This window comes from Podarcis liolepis (assembly GCF_965112155.1).
Source record: "Podarcis liolepis genome assembly, chromosome: 4".
Lineage (NCBI taxonomy): Eukaryota > Metazoa > Chordata > Lepidosauria > Squamata > Lacertidae > Podarcis > Podarcis liolepis.
The window spans coordinates 35,112,985-35,138,970 of record NC_139558.1 but is presented as its reverse complement, the minus strand read 5'-3'; the positions used below and the strand labels follow the sequence as shown (position 1 = coordinate 35,138,970).

General features: G+C 40.1%; 1 protein-coding gene across 4 annotated transcripts in view; it reads right to left on the bottom strand.

Annotated features, from left to right (window-relative positions):
- Positions 1-4,331: 4,331 nt before the first annotated feature.
- JADE3 (jade family PHD finger 3) overlaps positions 4,332-25,986 on the bottom strand; it is a 34,865-nt gene continuing 13,210 nt past the window's right edge. For all 4 annotated transcript variants that reach the window (XM_083501874.1, XM_083501872.1, XM_083501875.1 and 1 more), the window contains exons 2-11: positions 22,755-22,814; positions 20,749-20,831; positions 18,201-18,358; positions 15,708-15,898; positions 13,969-14,180; positions 12,545-12,712; positions 12,234-12,350; positions 9,698-10,171; positions 7,821-7,938; positions 4,332-6,772 (exon numbers count right to left, since the gene is read on the bottom strand). In XM_083501874.1, the coding sequence (XP_083358000.1) occupies positions 5,877-6,772; positions 7,821-7,938; positions 9,698-10,171; positions 12,234-12,350; positions 12,545-12,712; positions 13,969-14,180; positions 15,708-15,898; positions 18,201-18,358; positions 20,749-20,831; positions 22,755-22,803 (2,466 nt within the window). In that variant the 5' untranslated portion in view covers positions 22,804-22,814 and the 3' untranslated portion in view covers positions 4,332-5,876. The remainder of the gene's footprint in view (positions 6,773-7,820; positions 7,939-9,697; positions 10,172-12,233; positions 12,351-12,544; positions 12,713-13,968; positions 14,181-15,707; positions 15,899-18,200; positions 18,359-20,748; positions 20,832-22,754; positions 22,815-25,986) is intronic.

The window sequence follows — 25,986 nt, the reverse complement described above, 5'->3', positions numbered from 1 at the left end:
TGAAGTTGCCGCGTTGTGACAGATTTGCGCTCGATCCAAAGCTCATGCTATTCACTATTGCACTACTGCAGGATCCCAGCTCTTCCTTAACAGGTTAGGGAGGTTTAGGGCATAGCCTCATTTGAATCCTATCCCTCAAGGCCTGCTGCATACTAGTTAATGGTGGGCAAAGGCAGGGGTGGGTTGGGTTGGGGATCTTTTGTCAGCCAGAGGGCCATTTTCCTGGTCAGGTAGCCTTCTGCAGGCCACATACCTGCCAGGCATCCTAGATGCAAAAGTAGGCAGTCGTGGATGTGACTCATCTTTGTGCTCTAGGTTACATTCTAGCTCTACGGAAGTCAAGAGGTTTACACACAACATACACACTCCACATTTCCCTTCCAGGTAAGCAAGAGACAATATCACTGGTTCAAGGATAAGTTCCAGCCAGACAAAACTCTCAAGGATTTGCCCCAGGCAAAATAGAGAAGCTTAGAGGGCTGTAGTTGCACCCAGAGCCAAGGTTCCCCTATCCCTGGGCTAGGACATTTAGACCAAGTGGCATGTTAATTTTAAAAATCGCAACCATTAAGGTAAATACCACTGCATTTTATTCCTTCCGTCTGTGAGCCTTTTGCTGGCGGGCAGCCTATATAATTTCAGCAATGAATGAATGATACAAAAACAAGGATGTTCCGCATTTACTTTGATTCTGTTACTCAAGAGTCCAAGTGAAAACAACAAATGTCCCATTAATGCTCCACTGAACTACACCATAATGGCAATTTGCCCTCCACCATGCCCAGCTGTCTAGAACTTTGATCTCTCTAGTTAAAACTATTGTAATACTACACACTTCTCTTGTATTGTGGATTCTTTCCACAGGTAGATAAGGGAGAGGTCATGGAAGAGTTAATAATTACCTTTAAGCCTGAACTATGACTGAAAAGCTATCTTGCATGCAAAAACATAACTTCCATGTAATACAAAACTAAAGTTAAAATTTCAGGGCTGTTGTGACATAGCTAAAAACGGCAAGAACTGAACATGGTTGTTTGATGTAGAGAGCCATGAGAGAAGCTTGCAGAGCAAGAATGCCTAGATTTCTTTTGTAGGCGGAAGCAATATCTGTTTATGCATGCTTGAGCAATTATTTATTGTGGACCACAGCAAGGAAGTTTTGTGGCAGCGTTGTGACATTCTTATTCTAACAATCCCAACATTGCCACTATGTTACCTGTAATTCAGGTAACATTTCAAACATCTGATGATGCATCTTCTACTGATCATTTTAAATGTTTCCATTTTTTTTGATACACCATTTAGCGGAAGAAACACCACTTCATTTCCAAGAAGTGAGATAAAAATGCAGTAAGTAAAATAGTGTTGTTCCTTTAGGACCTTATTTTTTTAAACACACACCCATAAGTCCACCAAACAGAGCCAGATGCAAAATAAGTTTTTGGGAGGGATAGAAATGCAAAATTGTAGCCTGTGGGGTGGAGCCTATTGCAGCAATTTACACAACTAATCTACCAGGACAAACTGAAATTTGAAATGACGAGGCCTTAACTGCCCTGTTTGTTTGTTTAAACAGCCTTTTTGCTGTCATTGCTAAACAACTGGGAGTAAAGATATGCTTGCTGAACTATGGATCGTATCACACTCCATTTTCTTCCCAGTCGGCCTAAAATAAAACGTTCTCCCCCTCCCTCCTCAATTTACTTCACTTCTGGCTCAGTTGAGCATTCTAGTGTGTATATTTCACTCCCCATCATTCCTTCAAACTCTTGATGGGCCAGACCTGCTTCTGCTTAGTGTAGCTAAAACAGCATCAACACAGAAAGGTGGTTCAATCTTATTTAAATTAAACCTGCCCTTCTTCTCAAAGGAGCACAGGATGGCAAAGAAACAACAAAACACGTTTTAGGAACAAAAATATATATAGGGCAAGGGATATCTAACTGGACACCCTCCAGATGTTGTGGGAGATCAGCTCCCATTGGCCCTAGGCAGTATGGTCTATGGCCAAGGATGATGGGAGCTGTGGCCAAACAATACCTAGAGCTTGATTTTTGTTGCTCATGAGATGCAGAATGCCTTTGCAACAAGACATCTAATCTTTTGTCCTTCATCCATGATGTAGGGAGCTGGATTGGCAAACAATTGCTCCATTCTAAACAAAGTTAATGATAAGACTTCCAAGAGCAACTTCCAAGGTTGTCAAAGAAATCGTACTAAATGCAAATTAGCTGAAGATGGTATCTTATTTACATTGGAGTAACTTTTCATTGTAAGATGGTATCTTATGAAACAAGATTACCTGGTCAATCTCACAACTGAAATAAGGAACTAAGTGCTGCCTTTTTATTGCTGTCCTTATTTCTGTATGTAGATTATTTTTTTAAAGGGAAAATGCTGCATTGATCAATTACACATCAGTCTATGTGCAAATTCAAAAATCAGATCTGTTGGTTGTGTTGGACAAAGAACCTTACCTGAATACATTATGGTAAACTTCAGGTCCATTTCAGCCAATTTGTTTCCAGCCACAATTCAGTCCTAGTTATTACCTAATAAAGCCCCCTCAAATGGCTTGGGGCCAGTTTATCTCCTTCTGCATGAACCTGTTTGTGTCTGCATTCAGCAACTGAGGTCCTGCCCTGTACTCCACCACCTTTGGAGATGCACTTAGTGAGGATATGTGAAAAGGGCCTTTTTGTCAGGGGCTCCCAAAATGTGGAACTCCTCATCCCTCTTAAAGAGGTTCTGTTGGCCCTCTATTGAGTTTCAGGAATGTACCAAATCCATTTCTTTAATTACACCCTGCCTTCAAATCTGTTTTAACCTCCTGCTATCGTGATATTATTTTGTTATATGACCCTCTTCTGCTGTTGCTTTAACGATTTAACTGATGATTTGTTTCATGTTATTTTTATTGTAGCTTTTAATCTGGGAAGCAAAAGACGTTTTCTAAAATAAATAAGATTCCATTGTAGCAGAACAGATTCCAGCAAATATTGACACAGATATTTAAGGGCTAACATGTTAACTATTTGAAAGCTGTTCAAATGAATTAATTCCATCTAATAAAATAGGATCCCTGACTCAGCAACTTATAAAAATATGTTTTACAATGTTTTAGTAAAACTGCAGATAGCAAGAATTATCTAAAGAGGCATGTTTCCACATATGAAGAGAAGCCTTTTCTAAGGCTTTATAAAAACACATGCACATTATCCAAAAATAAAGTCCTTTGTGTCTCAGAGCTGTTGTTTTGCACATGTTCTAATTTAATTAATTTATCAACCTATTACCTTAACACATATAATTAATCTATTAAAATTACTTAAATCACGTTGAAGCCCTACGAATAACAAATTCATACACTGCCAACATCCTACATGGAATGTATGCATGTAGTCTGTCCCGTGTGAAGACTGTGTGAGCATTGCGTGTTCCTAAGGAAATCTACAAATCCGTAGATCATCTCCTGTGCTTTTCAATGCAAGAACTGGATAATGTCCTTTAGGGGGTTAAGTATAGTAATCAAGGAACTCTTAAGGACCAAAATATTACAGCCTTCAAAAGATCACAACAAAGAAGGTATAGTTAGCAGTTTCATAATTTAATGAAAAAAGTATTGTAAAAAGGGGACGTCTGAAAAAGACATCCATTTGTGAAAAATCTCATATATATATATATATATATATATATATATATATATATGGGAAACAAATTAGGTTAAGAGGTAATACTTCGAAGTTAGCCACTGAACACATTGTAAAAACTAGCAAATATATTTTGGAGACAGATACTTGAAAGCTATATAGCCAAAGGCTCCTCCTCCATGTATCTATTAAAATCATGTAAAATTAAACAAAAACAAAATTACTATCGCCTGAACTGATATATTTTAGTCATCACCTTTAAATTAGCAAAACTGAGGAGTCTTGCTGCAGCACCATTTCCTACCCTTTATATTGTTCTCATGCCACTAGTCATAAAACACGATTGTTGTCGTCCCCCCTTCAGATCAATGAAGTAATTGTTCCCATTTTCAACTATTATTTACTTCATGACCAGGAAACAATGTTAACAATAAATATGAAAAACTAGAACCAATGTATAGAGAAGTGAACATTTTCAGCACCGTTCTGAATGGCTGACAACATAAAGGCCAACCATTTTTTCAACAAAACACTAACTTTTTTTTTTTAAAAAGGTACTATATATTTACATGAAAGAAAATGCCTTAAAATAGATCTATGAAAAAAAAGACAAATTACACAAACATACCATAGAAATGAGTAAACAAAGCAAACTTTTAAGAATGCCTAAAGCAAAGAATGTGAAACTGTCAAATTTCTTTTATTTCCTTCAGGAATATCTCATTGTGAATCCCTTCTTCACAACTAAAAGTAGATTAAGGCTTTCAAGAAAAATGTGGCTCTTTATTTGTTTTCGCTGCACTGTTTATTATTAGATTTAAGTTTACCCCAGTTCCTTTTACTTCACATTATGGAATTTTATTAATTAAAGCAAACTGTAACAATATCATTAGTCAAATTATTATTGGATGCTGAAGCCCATTTTTTCCTAATTAAAGATCAATGGTACGCCGTAATATAGAGTAATTTCTTTGACACCATTGCCACATATTACGAAGCGTTTTTGTAAAAAAAAAAGCAAATCTAATTAGACAATAAAGTGGCCTAAGCAATTCCCAAGCTTTTTTGGCAATCAAAAATATTTTCATTTACTGTGTCTGACTATATTTAAACTTGGAAACCAAAACAATGTATTCACCAATTTTGGCTCAGAAATCGGACAGAGTATTTGATAGCTGGGGTGTGTGTGTGTTTGTGTTGGGATGGGAGGAATAGATGTAATGTTGTGGGATCAAGGTTTTAAAAAGCCTTCTGAGTTGACAAAGGAGAATCTGGCATCACCGGTGATTGCCTGAATAGGTTTAGAGATTACATACTTCTAGTATTAAACACTATCCACATATCAGCCATTTGTATCGGCCGGCTGGATAAAATATTTTGCAAGTGCAACCCACAACAAACTACTATGTACACGAGGATTAAAAAATAAAATAAAATACACAATAAAAGCAAGCTGCAATAGCAAAGGAAAACACAACTTTTAGCAACTATGAGGAGAAAGGGGGGAATCTAGAGATCAGTGTGTTTGGCAGCATTGACTGTGGAGTCTGTAAACCTTACTCAGCAGGCTATGAGAAACCCTTGTATCTGGATCCTATGCATGTTTACTTGGAACCAAGTCCCACGGAGTTAGAATGAACCTTGTTTCCGAGCCTTCAGAATCATACCACCTGTTCTGAAATTGGCTGAGAACATGATTTCTGTCTAGTAGTCATATGTCCCAATCCAGACCAAAACAAACAAACAAAAACAATTAAGCAAGCACCATTATTTCAAAATACAGTTTTGCCTTTTAAATTCCTTCCAAAAAAAAAGGGGGGTAAGAGATTGCTTAAGTGTTCTCATGAAGAGATATTATACTGAAGTTGCAGCAAGAATCGCCTGTTCCATCCTTCTTGCCGATTGTCACAGATGGATGGGCTTTTTGGAATACCTGCCCACTGGTACAAAGCCGAACACAATACATTTCCGTAGACCGGGGAAGTAGATATATAAAACTATTTCTGCAAGTGATATTTAAAGTAACCTTTACTTATTTAGCACTTATAGGAAAAAACCCCAATTAACAATCTTTTCAAAAAAGGGTAAACCAATTCACCACTTAAAAAAAGCAAGTTCGTCATTTGCTCATAGATCCTACACTGTAACCTGCAGATTTCCTAAGGTTTGCATCAATAATCTTGGACATATGAAGGCTGAGCTATTCCCATTATCCGGGGTTTCTAATCACCTTTGTACTGAACTGTGAGAAATCAAATTTCTTTTACTTCTACTATGACAATCTCTATTAAAGTCTTTACTTGGGACCTCTCTCTCTGAGCTGCTTTTTCTCAGTCTTATCTGTCCTTTATTCTCATCGCTTTCAGCTTCAGAGTCACTGAGTTCCAAATCGGGACAATACCCATCATTGTCCTGGTAGGGGGCACTCCCCATCTGATATTCAAGGGTTTGCTTGCCCCAGGAACGCTCTCTCATCGACAGCCTTCTTGAGGGCTTTTCACAGCATCTGAGATCTTCCGTGGTCCTCACCAAACTGTTGGTCGCTTCTTTGAAGGACCTGCTAAAGTGTTCTATTGTTGATTTCCTGAAGCTGCTCTGGCTAGCCAAGTGGGCAGAGAGCACAGACTGCTGCTCGTATGTCGTTTGGCTAGAGCTGTCTCGCTGAGTGACATCCCCAACTCTGCCCATTAAGCCATTAGACTTTGCTAGATTAGAGTGCTGCTGAATTTTCCCGTTCCCAATGGAGGACTGTCCATGCAATGCAGCTTGAAGTGCTAAGGGTTTGCCAGACGACTGTCCGCGATGAAAGTCTGATGTATGTGCAGGTCCAGAATTCTTTGCTGCTTCATTCCTAGACTTCACCATCCCTCCCAGTAAGCCATTGCTCCTGTTTTCATGCTGAAACCTTGAGTAGGCTTTCATATTTGAAACAAAAGTCTCTTTGGATACTGGGATACCCTTTTTGCTGTAAACCACGACGTTGTTGTCAGGAGAAAGTGGTTTACCAGATTTCAATTTACTTTTGAAATCACCTAATGTTGATTTTGGCATCTTAAGTTTCAAGGTGATTCTAGGAGGTGGATAAAACAGAGTGTTTTCCAGTGCACTTGTCAGAGAATGGCCTATAGAGAAAAATAAAAGGGTGTGTGAGAAGGAATCTATTTAAGAGGCAGATTTCATCACGCAAATGTATGCAGCACATCTTCACAGAACTTAATCGAATCACAGAGTTGGAAGGGACCCTGTGGATCACCTAGTCCAACCTTGCAATTCAGGAATATGCACCTATTATAGAACTATTTAAATGTAGCAACCTATAAGTTTATAATATGATTTGCAATTAAGGAAAGTACCTTTTTCCATGTTTCCTTGATAACAGATTCAAGAAAGTGTTAAAAAATTATATGCTACTAGATATTTTTTGAATACCTGGTGACATACTAAGGCTCTATCTAGCCTTCCCAGACCAGAGGAGCATGAGATTTTAAGAACATAGTAGAAGGAAAACACTACTAAGTTTGTAGTATTTGCATATTCTAGTGTATTCTTCTTACTCATGTCTAGAACACAACTTACAAATTTTCTGCAATGTAAACAAATGCATTAATAAAAAGTTATACCATATAGATAGCCCATAAGATATATTTCTGGAATAGCTGAAAGGGGATTTTACAATTAACAATCCTAGAAAAGCATGTTTAAAAAGGCTCTGGAAGCTAGCAACACATAGCAAAGATCTAAAGTAGACATGGTCATATTGGGACAATCACATCTCATCTTATTAAGCCAAGTTACGCACAAGTGTTTTGCCTGCACATACAGAGACCCTTTGTGCCATACTGCAATCAGACCAGGAGGTCTGCAATTACCCATACCATGCTTTCTTGCTATGCCCCAATCAGGAAACTATGGTTATCAACTTCAGAATATGCCAGGATATTAAACCATAGTCCAAGCTGGCTTAATACTCCAATTTGTTCACAATATGGTAGCTATAATTTTCTGGTTTGGAAAAAACAGAAAACTAAGGTCAATTACTTCCTGACTTAATCACTGCATACACAAATAAGGAAAGAGGGGTTGAATGTGTAAGTAAAAAGGTTCATGCATATATTTGTTTAAAAAGCTCAGATATGATCATCTGAACCAGTCTTGTTTTGCACTCCTTACCTGCAGCAATTTCCTGATTGATAAGCTGGACTTGCAAATTGAAAACCTGCTCATGTGCTTTGCTGTGAGAAAGTTTTAGCTTCTCTCTTCTGCTTACCATGTAGCAAAGATTTCTTACCTACAGCGGGGGAAAAACAGAAAAAACCCTATTTAAAACCTTTTAACAGATTTTCCAGAAGTACTGAAGTCAGTGGAAACAGTGGGGTATAAATAAACATATAGTAATAATAATACTTGGGATAATATTCAATGATAAACTACAATATTACAACCCCCCATTTATGTGGGGGGCTGCGTTCTGAGTCATTGAGCACTTGCATGAAATTGGAAACCTACTGAAAGACAGCAAACACCCCATTCTGCCCTTTTAGTTTCAGTTACGTCTTTATGATTGCAGTGAACTACTTCCAGGTTTAGCACTGTGTGTGTGTGCGCGCGATGGCACACATATTGGTCGTGCCTAAAACTGGAGTTTCCTGTATTTAGAATCTGTATACTTAAATGATCTGCATGTTTTATTATTCATATTGCAGTGTTAATGCTTGACCTCTTTCTCTGTTCTGCCTTCGATATACTCAATGTTAACTCTAGTCCCTTCTGAACCATCCACCTGCAAAACATTCTCGAGTGCTTTTTAAAATTCACAACGGAAAGGTTATCAGGTGGCTATTGGCTTCCTGGGCTGCGCTACCTGTTTAGCAGGTAGAAGGTTCCTAAAGTCACAGGTGTATAATTAGCATGATGCCTGTGGAGGATCCTTAATAGGCTCTACTGTAGCCTCCTTACTAGAGTCAATATTATGGCCCCATCAGTAACGCTGACCCCATCTCAAGCATGCAAATGAGCTAATGGGCACAGCACCGGCAGAATCAGCCTCCTCTGACTGTAAATTGCAAACAGTGTTGTAATGAAGGAGAAGCCTCACTTGAGGAAAGCAACCTGGTGACTGCTCCAGAAGAGCAGCCATGCACAGCATCAGCCTCCACACAGCATCAGCTGACATATGGGCCATACAGCAGGGTAGCATGGCACACCACAAGTCGTAGGATGAACCCAGAATCTGGCAGATCCTACTTCTACTTAGCTTCTTGTCATTCCCGTTTCTTCTTTCCACCAGCCTCCATTATGTACTTACTTACTTGATTTCTTACCCACTGTTCCTCATAGGGCCCCAGGGAGGGTTACAACAATACGATATACAATTATAAAAAAAAAAAAATGATAAAAACAGATGTGGTAATAAAAACAAGTAAAGCCGTTCCAGATAGAACAGAACATTATCGATTTAGCAGAAGAGAAGGTCAGGAGTAAGAGGTGCATTTTCAGCATACAGCAAAAATACTGTATAATGAAGAGCTGCCACAGGAAAGGAAAAAAGCCCTTTCCCGGGCCACCATTCCCTGCACCTCTGAAGGCGGAAGTACTACCAAGACAGTGCCCTTTGCCAAATTTTAACACCCAAGGTGGTCTTTCAGCTATTCAAGGGTGCAAGTCACTTGGAGCTTAAAAAACGAATGTGAGCACCTTAATGGGGACATTGGGGGGGGGGGGATGGCAACCACAGCAGCTGTTTTTTAAACTGAGGTTGTAAGAGCTCTAAAATGGAACATCAGCCAGTAATCTGGCGGCTGCATCTTGGACCAGTTGCAGTTTCCAAATAGCCTTCAAGGGTAGCGGCACATAGAGCGCATTGCAATAGTCGAATCTGGAGGCTGTCAGATTGTGGCGTACAGTGATGAACTTGCTGGAGATAGAATAAGAAGAAATAAGCACTACAGTGTTGAACTGATCTGCCCCTTCCCAATTCCTGCTGCAATGAACTACTTCTTCCTTTATAAGGGTATTTTTCGTCACTTCCCCCCTCCTCTCCTCCTTACCCTCTCCAGATCCTGCCTCAAATGCATGAACATCCTCATTCGAGTATGAATGCTATCTTCTTTTGGCTGAACCAAGCCGTTTTCTTCATCCTCCCTGGGAGGAAATAATGGTTTATTAAAGTTACTTTTCCGTTTTAGTTTCCAGTAATTATAGATCAAGTCCACAGTGAGTTTAGGGAGGCCGAGTTCTGCTGCGACGTCATCAATCCTCACTAGGGAGTAGAACTCCTCCTCCAGCTCCCGAAGTTTCTGAGCACGCAAACTGGTTTTCTCGCTCTCGGTCTGCTTCTGGTCTGCTGTGCTCTTGGGATTAACGTCCGCGTCGGGCATCAAGCTCTGCTTGGTTTTGCTATGCTTTAGACAGTACGACTTGAACTTGACTTCATCGCCATCGTCCAAGATTGTTTTCATCTCCAGGCTATGCTCAAAGGCACACGTGACATGAAAGGCAGTAATGCAGCTCTTCACAGAGCACTGTTGAGTGAAGGAAAGCGCCACCAGTTAAAGCAAGCACCAGAGGAAGAAAACCAGCCAATGAAAGCTTAGAAAGTATCACAGGCCTTTTATTATTACACGTATGCACAGAGTTTCACAGGCGGTATTCAGAAGACACAGCTTTACTTTAAAGGTTATTCATTCACGAGTTAGAAGTCTAAATGGTAACCTTCAGACACAACAAGAAAAACAAGCAAATTCTGTTCCACTAAAGGTTCTTAAGAAATACAGGTTATAAAATGTAAAATATTGATGTTTAAGTACTTTTATCTTAAGAGTTACAAGCTATGCATATACACTTTCAGAAGAGGCAACACACCGTTAATGAAAAACAGCCTATTCAATCATTTGTTTCTTCTGTATAAGCTCCAGCATTCCAACGCCATGGGCAATGCTTGGTTCACGGTAAAGCCTTAGCAGCAATTTGACAGAATGGCTGTGTTTTGAGATCACATTAAGCCATAGGTAATGTTTAACTATGGCTTTACATGACTGAGCAGTATGCTCCCGTAGCTAATCAAGTCTCCACTTTGCTCTTTCCCCATTCCTGGCTGCACCATGGCGGGAGCAAAAAACCACATGCCTTGGCTTCATATGCGATCCAAATCTGGGCTCATGGTTTGTTTCCCCCAAACAAACCATGAGCAGTAAACAAATAACAAAGTTTGGTTATCACTTGATAAGTAAAGTTGCTTGCGGTTTGTGGCCAGTTGTGAGGGAAAGTGGACTGGAAACTTTCAGCAGTGTGCACTGCTCGTCCACATTAAACCACATATTAAACCTAACTATGGTTTAACATGATGTGCAAAGCAAGATAACTTGACTTCTGCAAAACCTGTTTAACTAAAGTTTAGCCACCACACTAGCTAAGTAAGTAGCAGGGTAAGATAGAGGATCCACAGCTTCATGACAGATTCACAATTTAAGTACTGTAATAATGCAAGCATTTGTATAGAGCTTGCATTATTGCAGTGGTACCTCGGGTTAAGAACTTAATTCATTCTGGAGGTCTGTTCTTAACCTGAAACTGTTCTTAACCTGAGGTACCATATTAGCTAATGGGGCCTCCCGCTGCTGCCACGCAATTTCTGTTCTCATCCTGAAGCAAAGTTCTTAACCCAAGGTACTATTTCTGGGTTAGTGGAGTCTGTAACCTGAAGCGTCTGTAACCCGAGGTACCACTCAAATTATGTATCTGCCATAAAGCTGTGAATCCTGTATCCTGCTACTTAGCTAGTGTAGTGTCTAAGCTTTAGTTAAACCGTTTTGGCATAAGCAAAGGGCCCCAAATGCATTGTCTCAGGGATCCTGTGCATTCCCTTGCTTTTTAATTTAATGTAATTTTAATTGACTGTTGTTCCCCATAAGCACCCCTAAAGGGTTTGGTGGGCCCCAAAAGGTTTACAAAAGTCTCTTTAATTTTTTTAACAAATATCCCACTCTCATTGGCCCCCTATCTACAATTCTGTGATGCCAAAATGTTGTGGGTTTTTTTTTTTAACATTCTTCCAATACCCCAAAAATGTTTCCTTAAAATATAAAGGTAAAGGGACCTCTGACTGTTAGGTCCACTCGCAAACGACTCTGGGGTTGCAGCGCTCATCTCGCTTTACTGGCCGAGGAAGCTGGCGTACAGCTTCTGGGTCATGTGGCCAGCATGAGTAAGCCGCTTCTGGCGAAAGCAGAGAAACGCACGGAAACGCTGTTTATGTTCCCGCCAGAGCGGTACCTATTTATCTACTTGCACTTTGACGTGCTTTCGAACTGCTAGGTTGGCAGGAGCTGGGACTGAGCAATGGGAGCTCACCCTGTCGCAGGGATTCGAACCGCCAACCTTGATTGGCAAGTCCTAGGCTCTGTAGTTTAGACCACAGTGCCACCCACATCCTTAAAATATAAACACTGCTAAAGGCTATTCTGCTGCATCTGTCTTCCACCCAGCACAGCAAAAAGGTGCTCATCACCCTGAACCTGTTGAGTTTGCCAGCATGCAATTTCTGCTCTGCAACTTCAAAGATCACAATACAGAATTAACACATACCTGGATACAAGCACCAGTTTTCAATTTGCATAAGCTGCAAACTAAAGCCCATCTACTTGGTGGAATATGGGACACTTTGGTAATTGGTTCCATTCTTTCTGGACAAGCAATGCTTACCTAATAATAATAAAATTTATGGATTACTATGACTGACATGACCAGAAAAGAGCTATCAAGCTATTATATTTCAGCATATTGTAAAAAAGGCAAATATAACAGCTACAGCAGCTAGGTGACCCGGGGAAGACTGCATTCCGAATACTTCCATGCTAGTCTACTTAAAGATGGGCTAAAACACTTCTTATTCATACCTCTGGAATCCAAAGAGCACAGCTCACATGCGCCCACTTGGTGCCTGTCCTTGTAGCTTTCATGGCCCCACCTCTCTTTGGACACAAGAGACACTGAGGGTGTATACCTAGAACACAAGTACGACACAGCCAGCTTCCTTCAGGAACCTTTAGGATGCCATAGCATGCCTGAGGATAAAAACAAACTGCTGCTTTATACGACTCCATAGTGAAATGAGACATCACTGATTTATATCAGTACCAACAGAGTATTTTTCTAAAAAATGCTACACACTAAAACCATTTTGGGAGAATTCAACTATTTGCCAGATGTCTGAAACACGAAGCAGGAAAGGCGCTCTTTCCTAACAAGTAAATAGTTACACACATTATTAATAGTGCTGAACAGAGAATATCTATAAAAAGACACAGAAGCCAGAGGTCTGATCTCAGACAGGTTGGCCAATGGTAGCTGCGCCTCCCTAACCCCAAAACCTTGCTATTTATTGGTGTGTATCTCACACACACAAAAAAATCTAGAAAAGTAGTTCTCTGTGGCATCTAGTACTAGCATACACTGACTGAGAAAGGTGTCTGTATAGCCTAAGGAAGACTCCAGGAGGATTAGCCTATCACAGTTATTTCTGGAACATTCCAGATTAATCCAGAAGAGTGCACTCTTGCATAGGCATAAATTCTAGGCACAAATTTAAAAGATCAGCTTTCCCTCATTATCTCACTGTGCACTCACTGCACCATGCTCTACTCTTGTCATTAACAAGAATCATTTTATGAAGATTAAAAATTCACCCTTCACTTCTCCATTTTTTCCCTGTTGTAGGAAATTTAATTAGCTGACATCCCTCAGTGTGGTTTTAGAAAAGGAAGAAGTGCGCAGCAGACAAATGCTCCAACACCACAATGGTTCAAAACCCTTCCCATAATATTTAGGGGATTTACATGACCTCTGAATACATTACTTGATCATAAGCATTCCACGTCTCTTTTAAGCAGTCACTTGTTAAATTTTACAGAGCCTTGCGGAAAACAAAAATTCTAGACCCACTTTTTGAGAGGCCGCCAGATTTCCTGCACCTTTCCAATGGCTTTTCAGATAGGTTGTTTTGGAGCAAGCTATCTAGAAAGATTTACAGTGGTACCTTGGTTCTGAAATGTAATCCGTTCTAGAAGTCCGTTAGACTTCTGATACGTTAAAAAACCAAGGCGCGGCTTGCGATTGGTGCAGCCACCCTGGAAACAATACCTGACAGCCACATCAGACATTTGGCTTCCGAAAAAAGTTTGCAAACCAAAGCATTTATTTCCAGGTTTGCAGCATTCGGGTTCTGATTTGTTCATCAACTAAGCTGTTCGAGAACCAAGGTTCCATTGTAATCCCATTTCCAAAAGAACAAAGCTTTTTCAAAACCTCTGCTAGCACTAACCTGATGCACACAGATGTTGCATTTGTCGCAAAACACCATATCATTCCCATCTTCACTGTCAGGGGACCGGCACACATCACAGATGACATCTTCATCATATTCAATACCCAGCCCCTCCTCTGTCTCAATGGCATGGTTCATGTTCTCGTGACAGTGACGTTCCAGGACTTCCACCATTTTCTCCATTGTGTTCTCATCAAGCTGCCCACAACCTGCAGGAGAATTAAAGCAAAATAACAATCTGCTTAATACTAGATAAAGAAACAAAAAGCACTCTCATTTCCTAAAGCATTGCACTGACAATAGGTTGTCTCCCTCCCGCATTTGTGTGAGACTTACTTAAATTTCAATCCAAGTTTTAAAAGACTTAAGATCTACATTGCATTAATCTGATATATAAATACAGTATCTTAAACAAATGCAGATACATGAAAAGTGAAGCCACCAATTGTAGGTGGACTTATTTAAAACACTGTTATTGTGCCTTTATGGCTTCCTATATTACTATATAAAAATATTCAAATACTTAGATTGAAAGTCCTATTACCTAGGATTCAGACAACCTGCATATATTCAAAGTAGCGGCTAGGATGTCAGTAATAATGCACAAAATTGATTTTTACCTGTGACATCATAGCATAGCATTGTTCATGCTAAGCCATCATTAACACTAAGGTGTCTGGCAGATGATCACATACAACCAAGTTTTAACGTCACAGAATAGTTAAAAGCACCAGTGAGGGCAGCTGAAATTTTTTGTTGCTCTTCCAACTTCAGCTCCACTAGCTTTTGGGCAGTGACAGCTCCATAGCCATAGTTAAGGAAGTGGTCCAGGTTTACATACAAAGCAAAGCCATGCTTGACGTTAAGCAAGGTTTATAACCCAGCTACAAACCTTGGTTAATCAGAAACTTTTACCGTTGCCAATAAACTGGACTGAGTTCACACATAAGGCTAATCCATGGTTTCATAATGTGCATTATGTTTGAACCAAACCATTGTTTTAAGGAAATTGCCTCTTAACATGACAAATAGCCTGTTCAACTTCATTGAAATCTCATTATATGCCCCATTACCTTTTCCCATTCAGATTAGAAACATGTTGCTTATGAATACTACGTTGAAAAGAATCTGCCACATCAAGTTAATTATTTCCCCGCTAATTTTTAAGTCTCAACTGGCCTCATAAACAAGCTATCAAGATAGCGTCTTCTCTGATTTACTAGAGTGGCATAATCCTGCCTCTCTCATGGAGCCACAAAGTACAAGTCTGCAAAGCTGCCATTTTCTCAGGTCATTAAGATCTGAGTATTAGCAAATACAATTAAGATCTGAGTATTAGCAAACACAATTAAGTAGGAATACTGACTTCCATTATTACCTGATTGGTATTTTTCCATATACATTGCTTTTATTACTCCTAGAGTCCTGGCATAAAATGCACATTCTTCCATGAACCAAGATGGATTTCCAAAGAATTAAGGTATAACTTTTCTATCTTAGGAAACATATTAAAAACATGGAAGTTCCACAAAATATTTAGATGCAATTAAATGTCTCTGAACCATGGCTGCAGAAGACTCATTGAATACCAACTAGAGTTCTCTTTCTAAACAATCCATTCTTTTTTTTAAAAAAAGAAGCAGTAGCAAAACAGCCTTAAATCAGCGCAGTTGACTAAAGATTCAATTTTTAAAATTCATTGTAGCTTTAGTAATTGCACTTTACATGACTCTCACCCATTTCAGCAAGCTCCTCATTTACTTCCTGAAGCCAGAAGATGTCCATATCATCCAAGTCATAACGGCACATCGATTCTGCCAGTTCCAGAATGTTGATATAGCCGGGTTCAGTGGGCTCTTGACTTGAACAACGAATGTATTTTCTAGGCCGTGTATATAGTACTTGCTTTACTTTTTCCGCAACGACTCTAAAATGATATAGTAATCAAAGTAAGCTGTAAGTCATTTGGTGAAAGGGCACTTCTGCAAATTGGGAAGCCAGGTATTTGATGCCCCTAATTGATTATAATAATCTGGGCTACAATGGAATGCATGGGTCAAGCAAAAGTGACAATGTACATCGGGTATGAACATTTTCCAGGCTGAGGGTCACAATGGCAAGTGGAGGGGGCCCATGTCAAAGTAGGCATTGCCAAAACGAAATAGTGGGAAAAGGCAGAACCTACCCCTCCAACCCTTATTTCTTATTTATTTCCCTTAATTTCTTTCGTACTAACTTCCACACCTCCATTCCTTATTAATTCCCACCCCATTCTCTCCCAATACATAGGACATTTTGCCCAAGCTATTCGAGTCTTTCCATGCCATGTACAAACACACAGCACATCCTCTTTCTGTGTGTCTCTCTCACACACACAGCATCCACATGGGTGTATTTAGAGGGAGAGATTTGTATCCCAAACCATACTCCAGACTGAGTAGAGGAGAGATTTAAACATCTGCCCAGTGCTGGGATCAGGATACAGACGGGGATGCAAAATTTCTGCCACCTCCCCCCACCAGCTGATTGACTTTGCAAACAGGGATGAATGATCTGTCTCTCATTTTTTTGTTCAATAAGAAAAAATAATAATGCACACCCCTTTCCCCAACAATTAATTTTTTTGCCTTCTGTGACCACTAATCAAATTATGCTCTGGACGTGTATGAATTCACGCCCACGCCCCCCATCCACAATAATCCATTAATGTTTCTCCCACCAGCAGCTTTTTCTACAGTTTTCCTTCTGCTTCCAATCCATTTCTTCGTTTACATCTCCACCCACTCTCTCCCTCTAATCCCGTAGTCCATTCTACACAGCAATCACCAAGTGAGCTCAGACAGACCATTCCAATGCCTTGGGCTGTTCTTCAGCCGATCATTTCATTATTATTATTTTGTCAGCTGACAACAGCAACAGCAGAGATAGTTGTACTGATCCGGATGCAGCATGCAAATCAAAAGATTTAAGGACTGCTGCCCAGAAAAGCACCATTAAGAAAGGGGTACCCAGACACAAAAAGTGAGTAAACAGATAAATAAATAAATCATTTTCATGGGGTCCTTGGGGGCCACAAAGTCTTTTTTTGGGGGGTCCATATATGACCTGTGGGTTAGCCACCCTTGCTTTTGACCAAGGAATACATTAGGCAATGCTATGCTGCTCACCGAGAACTGCTACACACTACAGGTAAAAGGTAAAGGACCCCTGGATGGTTAAGTCCAATCAAAGGGAACTATGGGGTTGTGGCGCTCATCTCGCTTTCAGGCCAAGGGAGCTGGCGTTTGTCCACAGACAGCTTTCCGGGTCATGTGGCCAACATGACCAAACTGCTTCTGGCGCAACGGAACACCATTACCGAAGCTAGAGTGCACGGAAATGCTGTTTACCTTCCCATTTATCTTCTCTATTTATCTACTTGCACTGGTATGCTTTCGAACTGCTAAGTTGGCAGGAGCTGGGACTGAGCAACAGGAGTTCACCCCATCGCGCAGATTCAAACAGCCAACCTTCAGATCAGCATGCCCAAGAGGCTCAATGGTTTAGACCACAGCGCCACCCGCATCCCTATAAACTACAGGAGCACATGCCAAAAGCCCATTCTGAACTATCAGCAAACGTCTTTCCTACACTCAAATATAGGGATCATTAAAATAAAACAAAAAATAAACCCACAAAAGTAAATTCTTTATTGAACAACCATACAAATAGTTTTCCACATTGCCTAATGTTCCATCTTGAGTTGTGACCATATCATACATCAGAGGAAGTAAAGAAAGCCAAAATTACAATGGGACAAAGGTACTTAGGCATGAGCCACTACCAAGCAAATGTATCTGGTGATCTTTATATATAAAACTAGCTCAGCTTAATATACCCTCATCCAGTCTACCACCACACCAACTTTGTGTACTCCACAAAACTGTCTTGTATATTTGGAAAACTGCAGTGTACATCATCCACCACAACCGCTGGAACAATACTGAGTTATGCTGAAATAATGCAGTATACTACCGCTTTGACTATGTGGTCAGAATACATTTGTCTGTTGTGGACCTTAATACTTCTTTTAAAATTGCAGCCTCACCTGATCAAAAATCTAGGCTGTGCAACAAAAGTAGTAAACGATTAATTATTGTTTACATTACATGAATGCTGCCCGGTATATTCATATTGCTACCCCAAAATTAAATGTAGTTCAGTCCCAACAACTATTTATTTAAAATTACCTGAGAGAAGGTTGTGGAATTGTGTCTGGGCTGGCTGGGACTTGCACACCCTTTTCCCATTCTTGTTTCCATGTGTCCGCAAAGAGGTAATATTCATCTGGGTTAATATGATGAGAATCTGGGAGTTTCATGGCACTAATGAGGTCCTTTCGAAACACCTGCAGGTGAAGGCAAAGACAGCATTAATACTTGGGAAGAAACAGTCCAATAACTTATTTTTCTTCTTCTTCTTTAACAATACAAATTAATAATGTACAGGAGCCTTTATCCAAGAGGCCATGTTAAACAGTTGTCAGAACCATACTGATCAAACCAACCCCTTTCAGGCCAAGCATAAAGGAAGGAACACATAATTCCCCAATTATTTAGAATCATGGGCTGCTGCGGTTGTAATCAAAGCAAGTGGACCACCCTGTTCTACTTTACCACACAAATCCTAGAAGGTAAAGTGTGAATGGGATCTTCCAGAGTTATGTAGATATGGGATCTCCCCTAATCGTAGATACTGAAACATCTACAGAACTGTGGCAACTTCCAGCTTTGGGGAGGTCCAGAATCCAAGTAACTGCAGGTGACCAGGAAAGAGACAAGGAGAAAGTAAAAGACTTGCTCACAACTTGGGAGGTTGGGTGGGAAAGTTCAATCTGTTAAAAGTTGTAATAGTCTCTAGCATCTACCCTGGATTACAGGAACGATGTCTCTTTCAAATCCTGCAACCCTGCAAGTTGCAAGTGAAGATTTAATTTCATTTTAGCAGTAAGGTAGAATAGAGTTTGTTTGTTTTGATACTCTCACGCTCAAAGATTTCAATGGATAAAACTAACTCTGAACATCTAAAAGAAGAGTAGGCCCAAAAGAGCTTGCATTTAACAGCACAGCTTAATGGCAAATGAGACACCTACCCATTGCTGTCATAATCTACCGTCATCTGCATTTCATCTGTTTTCAGAAGTAATTGTAATGGCATTAGGCATTCAGCAAGTAATTTTCCATTTCTGAAGGGGGCTAACCCCTGAACTTCTTTTTTTTTAAAGGGTTACTTAAGCTTAAGTTGTCTGGCAAGTTCTCCAAGGAAGTACCTCAATGTTAAAAGTGATTATTTAGGCAAATAAAACACATTTGGAAGTAGTCAACTAAAGAGTTGGGCTAGTGCAACCACTTTTAGCTGCACAATGTAATTTCCTAGCCTTCTCTTCTCCTGTTCCCAGATCTACTCTGGAGAGCTGGGGAAACCTGGAGCATATTTATGGGGTGCACAGGGAGAGGAGAGGGTGGGGAAGTTACACTGTCCAACTAAAAATCACTGCACTACCGTAACTGTTTAGCTGAATACCGCCCATTGTGCAACCAAGAGCAGGAGCCTGCCACTGGTCCAATCTTGACATAACACAGCCAATCTACCCATGTCCCTCACCTCCCATGCTCAATACATCGGCATAGGGCTAGCCTAGCTGGACAATGGGGCAGGAAAGCAGTGTTTCTTAATCTACATGCAGTTCCCCCTGTCATGCATTAGATGCCTGAAGGGGGCTTTTCTTTTACACTCTAAATCAATATGATCTTTCCTCTTTTTGTGTGTTGGGGGGGGGTGTTTCACTAGGACCACAGAACAGAATGAAAAGAGGTTATAGCCCCCCTATGCAGGGCAGTTCGACTCATGCCCTTGTTTGTTATTTCTAAAGTAAAAACAATACACATTTAAAATGTGCAAGCATTTATTGACTGGTTTGGCCCTCTGGGTAAGAAGAGACATGCAGTTCCAAGAAATAGGGCATTCCAAATTTGTCCCATAGAAATGAACTAAAGGAAGAAGGTATGTAGGTATTTGGCCTGCTCCGGCCCACCTTTAGGGTAAATCCAGAACAGGGAGAAGGATGTGTCCATTCTGTATTTTTATACATTACTCAGGGGTTGTGCATTTAAATCTTTTTCAGAATTATGTGTTTGGTCAACTTGTATTTTCATAACTCTTGTTTTCAGTTCATAGTAAGAGATACCAAAATTGAAACTGTGCCTAAGGTAAATTGGGGGAGAAGTACCTGGGGACAGCCTCATAACATTAGGGACTCAAATACTCCTAAGAAAAGTGGAAGCCTTAATGGCTTGTGCAGAAGTTTGCCATAGCCCTACAGGCAGGGGTGGCAACAGTCATATTCCAACAATAAGGGAGAAGGAAAGAAAACAGAAGAAATTCTCTTCAGCAGCACCTGCTACCTCAGGACCTCAATTTCTCTTCAACTGCCCTTAGATTCAGGAAATTATGACCCATTTTACTACAGTCCCTAATCCTTAATGGGCTTTAATCCCATTGAACTCAAATGGGACAAATTCGTTCGTTCTTCCTTCCTTCACCTCTAAAAGGGAAACAACATGCATGAAATTGTTATGCAATAGAACTATCTCCCTGCTCCCCCCGTGCTACCCTCCAAATCTGTCCCCAAAACCTCAGGATAAAATTTGAGGTTTGTGTGAGGAGAGAAATTCTTCTTGCAACAGTGAAAAAAAATGTAGTTGAACAGCACCCTAAGAATGTGAGAATTACTCTTACCTCAGCAGGTTTCTTTTGTTCATTTGCTGGTGTTTTTGACTTGCTTCTGTACTTGGAACAAAAGGAGAAAGAAGTAGAAGGACCTGTATAAACAGAGGAAAAGATGGAGACAATTTAAATGCTGCTGCAACACCAGGATATTCATAAAAATACAGAGAACTGCATTCTGAAATGGTATCTTAGGCAACATAAACCAGAAATTTTGCTTCAATTATGGGTCTGTTTTTCTTAAACAGTTGCTTCAACTTTTTAAGGATAAGTGTCCAAAGGGACAAAAGAAGTTGCTCCTGACTACCCAACTGTATAGAAATTTATTGCATGTATGCAAGCACAGTGGTAAGAATGTTACTTGCCCAAAAATGGAAAGAAGAAGTCCCAGCGAAAGAAGAATGTACACAAAAACTTATGGAATATGCAGAAATGGCAAAACTTACTGGAAAAATAAGAAATCAAGATAACAAACTTTTTATAAAAGAATGGAAATGGTTTATTGAATATTTACAATAAAGTGTAAACAGAGAAGAATATTGGCAGGATGACTGTAATAACCTGTAGTTTTTAATATACATTTAAAGCAGATGAATAAATGAGTAAATTAAGTTAATTTGTATATGCAGAAAATATAAAAAACAAATTTAAGGAACCACAGAAAGAGGGGGAAGGAAGTCGGGTTTTTAAATGCTAAAATGATTGTAAAATTTTTGAAATGTATAAAACTGAAAATCATAAATAAAATAATAAAAATAAAAATAAATGTTGCCTGTGTTATATGGATGCGGGTGGGCTGCCGAGTACTATAAAGAAACACAAAGGCCTCTGAATGACTCATGACAGTCAACAAGTTGGCATGATCCACCCCAAGGAGGAGTTATGGAATGTTCTGAATTCTGAGATACCTTCTGAAAATTTATTATTAACAAAGCGTAGGATGGTTTCGTCTACTGACAATTAGATGAGCAAATGAATATGGAAGAGAGAACAGTTTTATATCCTAGAAGCAAACAGTGTTGGAATAAAAGCAAGGTAAAAAGGTTAAAGAGGAAATAGGGACAGGAGGACAGAACTGGACCATCTTGGCTGCGAGTCCTGCAAGACCTCTGCTTCCTGCCTGGCTAGCCTCTTTCCACCTGGCCTGGGAGGGAAGAGCCCTGACTGACTGACTCCAGCTACAAAAACTGAGGCTGCTGAAGGGGCCAGAGGCCATTCAGTTTGCTGTATTTTCACATTAACAATACATAACAATTGTATACACAATGCCACCGTTTATATACTTTCTTCTCAAAGGAGAAGTTGTTTCTAAGAGTTGTTTTGAAGCCAGAGATTTAAAAGGTACGTATTCCAATCTTTATGAAATACAATTGGTTGCTGAACTGAAACACTGTTAGAATAGCATCTGAGCAGCAGAAGGGGTAGGATACCTGTAGTTGTTGTCAGAACAGATAATTGCTGCAGACACACAGAAGTTTTAATACCCAGGACACCTTGTTTGGAAGCTACTTTGTGAACTAGACCTAAAGCTCACATGTGGAAAGGAATTGTAAGTAGCACTGAAAAAAGGCCTGTTGGGAGGGTCTAAGTGGTAACCTTTTTAAGGCTCTACAGACACAAAATATTTCACTTAGCATTCATCCCAAAGCATGAAAAGCCTGCCACAGCCCTCAAAGATTCTCACATAGAGGAGTGCAGCTAGCACATTATCAGTTTAGAAAACAGAGGCCTCACAATAAATACTAGCTCTCTCTTCAGGCAGAATTATGCACCTTTTACATTCTTAATAAAGATTGTTGCTAAACAACCACATTATTCTACCCAGTGTTGGGTTTCTTAAGTTTCCCCAAGCCCTCTCTGATAAAACTGAATACCACAATGAGCAAGAGAAAATGAAATCAAACGAGAAATAAAAAAAGAAAAGCCATAAAAAAAGTGCAGCCGTTTGCCCTCAAACCAGAGGAGGAAACCACAGGAAGCAGTGACAGATCAAAGGAAGACTAGATCACACTACTTACTTTCATTGTCTGAACTGTCACTGCTGCTTAGATGCCTGTGGCGTTTCATCCTGACGCATCCTAGAAAGAGAGGAGAGAAAAGATATAGTTGGTTAAATCAATCACATGCCGTGAAAACACACACAAAACCATACACAAATTAATGCTGCCTGGAGGAATTGTACAAAAAAAAGATGATTTTCCAAAGGGAGCTTTCCAGCATATGGTGTCAGATCACAAGCTACTTATTGTAATAAACAAGCAGTACTGAGTGATTCACTGAACCTCAATGTGCTGATTAAAGATGTGTATCAAGCAAAATCAACCTGCGACTAGATTAATAGAGAGAAGGATTCAGGGCATTTAAAGGGGGAGGGTATAACTGAGCATTCAATCTTCAGCAAGAAAGTCAAACACTAAAGAAAGTTTAGTGTTTATAACTTCTATATACAAATTATCGTAACTACTAGAGTGCCCTTTAGATGTTATAGTAGCAGCATGCGGCCTGCTTCATTATGGGTTCACTACCCCACATGGCCATAATGGCAAAAGCAATGCCACCACATGAACAGGGGCAATCACAAAGGTCATTACTATGCAACTTAAAAAACATTCTACTCTTTGTCCCTGTGCTTATATCTTCCATCCAGGCAGACCTGCTTAGCTGATCAATACATGTCATAGGATAGCAGCAGGAAAGGTGTTCAGAAATCTAAACCCAGCTTAGTTCTCCTGCCTATGGATACCTGCATCTACCTGCCTGGGTGCAATGAAATCAGTACAAAAGCAGAATCCATCCTCAGTGGTATCTGCTGAACCTAATCTTGCTTGTGATTGCTGACTAGTTATACCAGTGGTTTGGAAGAAACAAGGATGTGGCATTAATCTTTGACAACACTTTCCCCCTCTACCTATGCCATTGGTTTCAAGCAGTAAAAGGGTGAAGGCTTTCTTCTTCCAGTAAGCTTTAGGGGATTGTCTGCTTTCAATTACAGTGGTACCTTGGGTTATAAACACCTTGGGTTGTACAGACTCCGCTAACCTGGAAGTAGTACCTCAGGTTAAGAACTTTACCTCAGGATGAGAACAGAAATTGTGTGGAGGCAGCAGGAGGCCCCATTAGCTAAAGTGGTGCTTCAGGTTAAGAACGGTTTCAGGTTAAGAAGGGACGTGTGGAACGAATTAAGTTCGTAACCAGAGGTACCACTGTTTAAGACAGGTGCCATCCTTTGCTCTCTTTTTTGGTACTTGTTGGTATGTTTTAAACAGATTTTATATAGTTTTAATGCTCCCAATGCATAATTGTATTTTAATGATTGGCTTTTCTGCTTTTAGTGGTTCTTGTTTTTGTTGTAAGCTGCTACGAGTCCCATCAGAGAAAAAGGCAGGGTATAAACAAATACACAAACAATAAGAATAAACATCCACACTACTATAGGACTATCATCCTGATCTAGGATAGCCTCCGCTCTCTTCCTATACACAAAAAATGCCAGGTCTTCTATCCAGATCTCCTTGCTCGCCATCTTCCATCTGATAGTGGCTGGCTGAACTATAACACCTCCCTTCCCCATCCATTCACACCACTTTTTCTTAATATGGTGGAGGTGGCAGAAATCCTATCATTTCCTCCAACTCTTAAATCTTACCCCTGATTATTTAAATTATGACCTATATTCAGCAAGGCAGACACTCATATGCTGGTAGTCAACTACCATACACTGTGAAAAGATTCTAAATATAGACTTGGCAACCAGCAGCCCAAAATAGCAGAGGCAGAACAAACACCACAAAGCAAGCAGCTTACATTTCTTCCTGAATATTGATTATACTTTTTGTGTTATTACATGAGGTTCTCAGAGGTCACCCTCCCCCTGTCCAAAGGACTAAATTGATCCACACCCGCTCCTGTAAATGGTCACTTTCAGACAATTTTCAGAGTCCCTCAAAATTATGTTTCATAAAGCATTCCTAACCATACCTAAATGTCAGGGAGGTAAAAAATAAAAACAGACTGCACCTCTTAATATGGCATACAACCAATTCACAGTAATGAAATAATAGTTTCAGCAGTGTAATAATTCAAAATGTAATTCCTACTGTAAAATGTTATTAATGAGTTATTTACAGAACCTTTTTCCACATGGCTGCTGCATGATTTTTTAATGTAGTGCATTAATCCTGACCATTAGAAATCCCATTTTGATTTTATTCAAAAGTTCCTTTGCGTTTCCAATGTCAAACTATTATGAGGATTCGGGAAGGGGGGGAGCAGAGACAAGCATAAGTTAAACAGATTCAGCTCCAATTCTGCAACATTAACTAACAAGGCATTGAATAAATTTCCACAAAAACCATTCTCTCTCTCTCTCTCTCTCTCACACACACACACACGGGTAGCATCTAAGATGGCTCTGAATGATCTCTTTTTAAGTTTTATACTACAGTGGTACCTCAGGTTACATACGCTTCAGGTTACAGACTCCACTAACCCAGAAATAGTGCTTCAGGTTAAGAACTTTGCTTCAGGATGAGAACAGAAATCGTGCTCCAGTGGCGTGACGGCAGCAGGAGGCCCCATTAGCTAAAGTGGTGCTTCAGGTTAAGAACAGTTTCAGGTTAAGAACAGACCTCCGGAACAAATTAAGTACTTAACCCAAGGTACCACTGTATCTGAAAAAGGTAAACCTTTTTATATATACAGTGATACCTCAGGTTAAGAACTTAATTTGTGGTCTTGTTTGGGTGGAAAGGCAGGATATAAATTTAATAAATAACTAAATATTAACGGAAGGTAAAAAAAGGTAAAGGACCCCTGGATAGTTAAGTCCAGTCAAAAGTGACTTGGGGTTGTGGCGCTCATCTTGCTTCAGGCCGAGGGAGCGGGCATTTGTCCACAGACAGCTTTCCGGTCATGTGGCCAGCATGACTAAACCGCTTCTGCCGCAACGGGACACTGTGATGGAAGCCAGAGCACACAGAAACGCTGTTTACCGTCCTGCAGCAGTGGTACCTATTTATCTGCTTGCACTGGTGTGCTTTAAAACTGCTAGGTTGGCAGGAGCTGGGACAGAGAAACGGGAGCTCACCACATTACCGGGATTCAAACCACCAGCCTTCTGATCGGCAAGCCTAAGAGGCTCAGTGGTTTAGACCACAGTGCCACCCACGTCCCTTATAAATATTAACTAAGCGCATCATAAATCATTATCTGGGATTATGTCTCAATCTCTGTGCTGAAGGGATGTGTTAT